The 8,090-nt window shown below is 29.7% G+C and overlaps 1 protein-coding gene across 4 annotated transcripts; it reads right to left on the bottom strand.

The window, feature by feature from the left end:
* Nucleotides 1-3,584: 3,584 nt before the first annotated feature.
* LOC109184112 (MADS-box protein SOC1-like) lies at nucleotides 3,585-8,090 on the bottom strand. Of its 4 annotated transcripts, none has more exons than XM_019334158.1 (9): nucleotides 7,686-8,090; nucleotides 7,354-7,541; nucleotides 5,935-6,022; nucleotides 5,782-5,843; nucleotides 5,579-5,678; nucleotides 5,189-5,230; nucleotides 5,061-5,102; nucleotides 4,229-4,355; nucleotides 3,585-3,844 (listed from the first exon to the last, which is right to left on the bottom strand). In XM_019334158.1, exons 2-9 carry the CDS (start codon nucleotides 7,533-7,535, stop codon nucleotides 3,600-3,602), a joined length of 888 nt encoding a protein of 295 aa, XP_019189703.1. In that variant the 5' UTR covers nucleotides 7,536-7,541; nucleotides 7,686-8,090; the 3' UTR covers nucleotides 3,585-3,599. The 4 variants fall into 4 exon arrangements, with proteins under 4 accessions (XP_019189703.1, XP_019189707.1, XP_019189714.1 ...); XM_019334162.1 differs by having other exon boundaries at nucleotides 3,728-3,884; nucleotides 7,686-8,077; XM_019334169.1 differs by having other exon boundaries at nucleotides 3,760-3,852; nucleotides 7,686-8,071.

The following is an 8,090-nucleotide window of genomic DNA, read 5'->3' as shown; positions in this document are numbered from 1 at the left end:
TATATGAATCACATCATATTCGCTTGGTCATTTACACAATTAGAAAATATATATTTATTAGTTATCATAAATTGGCTAACCTTACACTTATTTAAAATAAATCTATTTATTAATTAAATACAAATTTTTGTAATTTAAAAAAAAAAATACACTCCCATGGTAAACCCTATAGCATGATCCACACACACACATATATATATATATATATATATATATATATATATATATATATATATATATATATATATATATATATATATGCCACTTATATTTCTTGATTTTTTTGGTAATTACTATTATTTTTTCTTTGATCCAATTAATCAAGATAATATTATAAAGTATATACTTTTTCTTTGGGTGAAAAGGGAAATTTATAGTTACTATCGAATGGTGTTTATGAGAAAAATCATATTCATGTAGTCATGTGTAATCATAGACGGAGCCAGAGAGGGGCAGGGGGGTCAGCTCCCCCCCACCCCACCCCACCCCTCCCCTACCCTATATTGTATATAATATGTATATATAGTACATTATTCATATAAATATTATAAAACAAATTATGTAAACAAAAGTTGTGATAGACAAAGTGGTAGCTAACGTGTATGAGTTTGGGAATGGCTTGGGTCAAGTCTTTGCATTGATAATGTTATAGTCTTCTTCACATTTTTTATTAGCACAATTAAATTTTGGCATGATATATATAACTTCCATTATAACTTTCTTTATATTAATAATGGAATGTGTAATTTATAATGTGTTTTATATTCGAATTGTTTTATCAAATTAATTATGTTTCATATTTTGTTATAAATAATTTTATAAAGTTTTAATATGTTTTATTTTTCGCTATATCCAACAATATTTATTGTTATACTTTTTAAGTATTTCATTTTTTAAAAACTTTCTCTTTTATTTTAATTTTTTCCCTCACTAAAAAAATTTTCTGAATCCGCCATTGAATCCATCCTTACTTCTTTGCCCCCCTCAACATATTTTCTGGCTCCGTCCCTGTGTGTAATAGCCAGCAAGTCACATATAAAAGATAAATCGCACTAAAAAAATTAATCAATATATTCGACCAAAAGAATATTGACAATAATTTAATTCATGATGACCTTTTTTGAATGCTACTGACTCTATTACAATGTAGTATATGTTCATAACTACAATTCCTGATGACCTTTTATTTACTTTTTTAGATTGTTGCAACTTGTAAGTTACTCTTTATATATGTTAACTAGTAATTCACCCGCGCGATGCACGGAAAATAATTATGTTATTATAAATATAAATAAAAAATAAAAAAACTAAAATATTTTAAATTATTTAATATAATAATATTTTTTAGCTTCCATTGGTCAAGTATTTATTATTTTTATAGAATACAAAATTACAATTAAAATTAAAATTAAAATTTTATATGGTTAATATAATCTCTAATTATGTGCATATTCAAATAAACTTATAGACCAGGACTATGTGGTCTAATGGTATCCGGGTTGGACTTCCATTTGGAAGGTTGTAAGTTTGAGCCTCAGTGGAGGCGTTATTGGCTCTTTGTGTTTCAGTAGGTTGAGAAAGTATATGAACAGATACTACAATGTAATAGAGCTAGTAGCATTCAAAAAAAAATAATAATAAACTTATAGAGATAATTTACATAATTACATTGATTTATTCTTAATTATATTTCATCTATACTATAATTTTTACAATACAAATAATAACTAAGATAATTACATTTGGAAAGCAAATTTCAAATTTTTTATGTGTAAATTTAAACTCTAATTGAACATATTTTTTATATGATTATATAATATATAGCTATTTTATTTTTCAAAAGTATATTTTTTATATGATTATATAATATATAGCTATTTTATTTTTTAAATGTTGTGCTTTTTTTTTTTAATAATAAAGGATGTTGTGGCATTAATTGTAACATTAATTTTTTCCCAAACCATATAGCTTTATTATATAAAGGATTAAACATTACTTATAGTATTTCATGACATAAAGGATTATGTCATGAAATACAGTTGTAATTTATATATATATATATATATATATATATATATATATATATATAGGGATGCACTCAGGTGCGAATAAGTGCTCATGAGAAAAATGCGAACAAATCAGCGCGCGACACGTGTCCAGATAATAACTTTAAAAAAAACGCGGTGGCATTTTCGTAAATAATTGAACATTGAAGTGCAAGTAAAATCACTTACAAGTGCACCTACTTCCACCTATAAGTGCATGTAATTTTGTCTTGTTAGCATTCACTTTCCGCAAACATTCATGCACCTAGGTGTGCTTATAACTATATGTGCAACTATTTATAACTATAGGTGCAACTACTTATAACTATAGGTGCACCTACTTTCACCTATAAGTGCATGTAATTTTGCCTTGTTAACATTCATTGATCTGAGTTCAGTGGGTAGTAATACCCCTGAAAACCACTCGCAAACATTCATACACCTAGGTGCAACTACTTATAACTATGTGTGCAACTACTTAGAACTATAGGTGCAACTACTTAGAACTATAGGTGCAACTAAGTATTGATGCTCAGTGTAAATTTTTACTTGCACCTATAATACATTTTACATGCACTTGTAATACATTTTACTTGCACTTCGATGTTTAATTATTTACGAAAATGCCACCGAGTTTTTTAAAAAAATAAGTGTTTCTCATCCATTAGATCTGGACACGTGGACGAACAGAATTCATTCCTATTTCACGCCTGGGCGAAGCATTCGCACCTGAGTGCGATTCTATATATATATATATATATATATATATATATATATATATATATATATATATAGAATCGCACTCAGGTGCGAATGCTTCGCCCAGGCGTGAAATATATATATATATATATATATATATATATATATATATATATTCGATTGCACTAATTTACCGTTGTTTATTTATAAGCACTACCTTACTATATTATTTTGATTATGAGTAACTTTTGCTTATGTTTTTACTATATAATTGCATGATGATATAATTTGCCCAATGTTGTTATGGTGGATCGGCAAATTTGAGTTGAAAACGAGAAGATTTTTTTTTTTTTTTTTTTTTTTTTTTTTTAAGGATTGGATTTTTTTTTTAAGGATTGCATGATTTTATGTTATTGAGGAACCAATTACATTTTTGTTGAGTTTGATGGTCTAATTACATTTTGGTGTGTAGTTTGGTGGTCTATTTAACCTTTATTCCTTAATGAAATTATAAATGTATACTTCAATATGTAATATTTTTTGGTATATCATAAGGAAAGTTAGAAGAAGTTTGGCCGCATTATCTTAGCACAATATATTATGTCTCAAGAGTAGTAAATTCATTGATAATGGTTTTTTTTTTTTTTCAATTTTTTTACAGAAAAAAAAAAAGTAAAATAAAATAGATCGTATAGGGAGATCGCTAGTTGGCGATCACTATAACAGGTCCTTTGGGCGCGTTATGTTATTTTTTGACAAAAATCTTTCAATAGCATAACTCCCCCCTCCTTTCTTCAATTCTGCCCCCTTAAAAAGCTGTAAAATGTCTGAAAAAAACTCATCAATGATTTTATACTAAGTTTTAACACAATAAACAATTAATAAAAGATCAAATCCTCTCAAATTCAAAGACAATGCACACCTTTCGTTGCCAAATACAAGTCTAAAACAATATGACTTTAATTTGTAGATACTACCCAACAAATTAAGAGATAATAATTTTACATCTCCACCTTGGTCTCCTTCTCCGTGATTGGCGACCGTTCGCCGGTTACTTTGTTGTCTGAATGTCGGAATTTCACTGGTAAGTTGTCGAAACCCTAATGACCTGTGATAACAGGTCATTAACCGGTATTTGGACTTCATTGCATCAAAATAAATTGTTGATGAGTGTAATTGCACATTTAAAAAATTTAAGAGGCTAATTGACTTTTCAGCTAAAGTTCGAATGCCGGCCTATTTGACTATTTTCCCTAAAAGATTTAATATATAATTGATGAGAAATATACTCCGGATTCAGGCTCTCCATATGCTCTGTGCTTCTGTTTAGGTCGGGTTCATACAATTCGGTCCCAGTCCACGGGTCAATATAATATTACAGTTTGAATAATATAAATCGTTTAAATTAAAATACAATGAGTAGTATTGCCCGATTCATTTTTCCATTTAGATTTAGAATCGAAACCATTAATTACGTACTTTACCTTCTGGTAATCCAATAAATAATTCAGTCTCAACATCTGATTTTTCATCACCACCATTGACATAGAGGGTGGAATCATGACTGTCATCTTCCTCCTTTGATACTTTATGTGGTTCAAGTCCCTTATACTAAACCAACATTGAAAACAAAAAAAGGTTGAAGATTAGTCAAAAAGACTCAAAACACAAAGCATAATGTAAAGCTAATTAAGAAATAAAACACTTTATAATGTGATGAAATCGTAAATTACTCGTAGACATACATAACAATAAAGAATAAACAAGAAATATAGAGTATTACAATTATTCGGTTCATTATATAAACTGTCAATGTCAGTCATATGTATACCATAGATCACAATAAATCGAATAGAATTTACAATAGTCCCTATAAACACGGAAAACATTGCTTCGCATCAACCTAACTCTACACTTCAAAAATATAGATCAAGTTTTATTGTAGTTAGCCTATCAGTTAATTTTGACTTGTTTGACCACTATTAGCTGTTTGAATTGGTTAAACAGTCAATATGAGTGTTTGATTAATTAGTTTTTTTGTAACAATTGCTCCAAAACACTAAAATTCAAAAAACTGCTCGATCAAAGCAGCTTTTTTAAAAAATCATTTTGTATGTAATAAGCTATCAGCTAATAGCTAATTTATCAAATATTTTTATACAATCAGCTAATGTTATCTACTAGTCAAACTCACTAACTCAATCAGGTAACAACTATTTACTGAACACCCCTACATGTTACACACACACACACACACACACACATATATATATATATATATATATATATATATATATAAAGTGGAATGCACATTACCTTCTCCCAAAGCATTGCATTTTCAGCAGTTAGAACTTTTCCCTGAATTGATAAATAGAATTGTGATCAAAGGCATGTCATATAAAATCCAAAATTTTGTTATTAATTAATATATATAGCCACTCCACCTTTTCTTCTAATTGCTCAATGCTGTCTTTGAAGATCTTCATCTGAAAACAATAATACCACAAGAAATAAAGATAATCAAATATAATATATTCAGCACAACATTACCCATGCATATAGAAAATAACGAAATAGCATATGAATAAGTAATATTAAAAGATGGTATTAATATTTTAATTTGTATAAGTTTAATCATTAAAATACTTAAGATCTTATATATGGTAAAGTAATATTAACTTTTGACTTTAATTATATTAAATATGCTCAGTAGATTAAGATATTTGTGCTTTCAGCAGGCTGAGAAAATAGTTATAAACAATACTAGATTGTAAGAGAGTCAGTAGGACTACAAAAAGGGTTAAATATGCTCGAATTAGGGTTGATGGACCGACCTTTCTTGCTCGGATGATGTTCACACTCCTCTGCACATGCTGCTCTATCATTTCTACCTCTTCAAAGGTGGATGAGCCCAAGCGTAGCCCTAAGAGTCTCCTACACCATTGTACATTAAACTTCAATCATATATATCACCAATGGCAGCTAGCTAGGTTGTTCCTTTTCATACCTTAATTAAACTTAGGAACATTATGCGTACCGTTTGGATGCTTCAAGACAGTCTATTTTGTGCTTCATTACTTCGATTTCGTGCTGCAATTGCTGCAAACATTAAGATGATCTGATTAAGTTACAACGATGAATGTAACGATGAACTTGGTAGCAGAGACAATTATATTGAACTATGCATAACCTCTATAGGTTGCCCTTCCACTGATGAAGGGTTTTCGGCTCGATTGTTCATCACGTGTTTGCGGTATTTCTCTATAATCTCCTGCGAGCTGAGAGTTTTTCCACGTACATATTAAAACCCTCTATGGGTGTAAGCTGGAGTTTTATAGAAGCTATAGTAAAAACTGTATGTAACGAAACATAGATTTAACCTATCATTTTTACTATTAAGGTAATCCTAGTCCATATTGGCTTAGTTCAAAGTTAAACCTTAGGTTGACCTCAACCCAACAAGTGGTTCACTTGCTAAGTGAAATGACCAAAAAAATTATTTTTTTATTGTTTAGTTTGCCACATAAGATAGCAAGTTTGATGTTTTAACAAACTTGCTAATGACCGCCTTTGCTGTCAAATGGCAGCAAAAGCTGCCATGTAGTATTTTTTTTTTTCTTTGGTTTTGAGTTAATGTTTTAAATTAATGTGATATTGGGGTTCACTTTTGAAAGTTGATTGATTTTACAGGAATGTAGTGTGAATAGTAAACGAATTACAAATTGGGTGATGTGAAAGTAAGACTCATTTTAAAAAATGAGAGAGTATTGGAGGGATAAAGATAGCCTTAGTTCATATATAAATGCATTATTTTTTTTTTTTTCAATTTTACAATAATAAATAGTTATCAAAATATGTCAGTGGTGATTGAGTGATGTTAAATATATTCTCTATATATTCACTACTTTTTTAACATAACGAGATAAAAATACATATAAGAACAATTATTATCAAAGTTATAGCGGTCTACAAGTGATTGAGTGATATTAAATGCAATTTCTTTCATATATTTACTTTTTTGACATGACTAAGATAAGTATACATATAAAAAATATATGAGTTTTGATTTGTCATATTAAGTGATTAAAACATCATTTTTCTAAATAATAAGATATAACACAAGTCTCAATCAATATTATGATGTATGCAATTCTAGCTTCAAAGTTCAACTTCGTATTATGAGCAAGGGAATGGTACATATATTACTATATACCACCATTTCGTATACAATAATTTAGTAGTTGTTGACACTATCAAAGTTATTATTGTCACGTGTCACTAGTTGAGTGATAGATGTAAAATGCACTCTCTCACATATATACTTTTTTGACATGATGAGATAAGAATACGTATAAGAGTAATTACTTTAATTTTCCTCTTTCGCATTAGGTATAATAACACGAGCCTCAATAATCAACTTGATCTAAACAATTCTAATCCATCAGTATCTTAGTTCAATTCAAAGTTCAACTTCGTATATTATGAATAGTGGAATTCAACAGTACAAACTACAAATCATTAGTTCATTAGTTTATCAACTTCTGTAGATATAATCACATAATGGATATATTTTATATAATAAAGAATTCATATATATGATATGATATACCTGGAGCTTGCAAATTCATGGAGTTTTCCTCTGGGGGAGAAGATGATGAGAGCAATCTCAACATCACAAAGCACAGAAAGCTCAAACGCCTTCTTCAACAGCCCATTTCTCCTCTTCGAGAAAGTCACCTGTCTGCTTGTCGCGTTTTCTATACGCCGCATCTGCGTCTTCCCTCTCACCATCTCGATCTGCAAATTTTTTTCTCACTTTATATATATATATATATCATTCATAAAATCATATACCAACCGCTTTTGGTTGGTGTGGGAAAACGGAATAACAACGGAATAAAGACAGGACAAAAGATAGCCAAAAATAGGGAGGAATCTTACGCAAATCTAGAAGATAGCCGATGAGTAAAGAGGATCAGAAACAACCTCAGAAACCCAGAAACAGAAACCCCAGATTCTGCAGATTGATCTATATATAATCCTCAAATTAAACAACCTCAGATCAGATCAGTTCCTAGTTTCTCTAGACTGTCTTTTTTTCCTGTCTCTTCGTATACGATACGACGATAATGATGAAAAAGGGGAAAAGTCTTTATGGTATCTCACTGGTTCAATTCAGTAAACAAACAACATACTATTCTTGATTTGGTAATCAAAGTAGCTCTAAAAGGAAGAAGAAAAGGTTCTACAATGGCCATTAATGTAGAGAACGAAGAGACAGCCCCCGTACGTAAAACAAGGAAGTCGACATCATAGTACGGTTAGCCAATCAAAAACCGAAACGCA

The sequence above is a fragment of the Ipomoea nil genome, unplaced genomic scaffold, assembly GCF_001879475.1.
Source record: "Ipomoea nil cultivar Tokyo-kokei standard unplaced genomic scaffold, Asagao_1.1 scaffold0188, whole genome shotgun sequence".
Taxonomy (NCBI): Eukaryota; Viridiplantae; Streptophyta; class Magnoliopsida; order Solanales; family Convolvulaceae; genus Ipomoea; species Ipomoea nil.
This window is presented reverse-complemented; position numbering and strand designations above follow the sequence as displayed.

What these genes read in the sequence shown, in the direction of transcription:
- LOC109184112 (XM_019334158.1), bottom strand. Translation starts at nt 7,535, where the DNA reads ATGGTGAGAGGGAAGACGCAGATGCGGCGTATAGAAAACGCGACAAGC. An exon ending in TTGAGCAATTAGAAGAAAAG is followed by an intron (nt 5,103 to 5,188) that starts GTGGAGTGGCTA and finishes TTATCAATTCAG; the next exon opens with GGAAAAGTTCTAACTGCTGA. An exon ending in ATTTATTGGATTACCAGAAG is followed by an intron (nt 3,845 to 4,228) that starts GTAAAGTACGTA and finishes ACAGGTCATTAG; the next exon opens with GGTTTCGACAACTTACCAGT.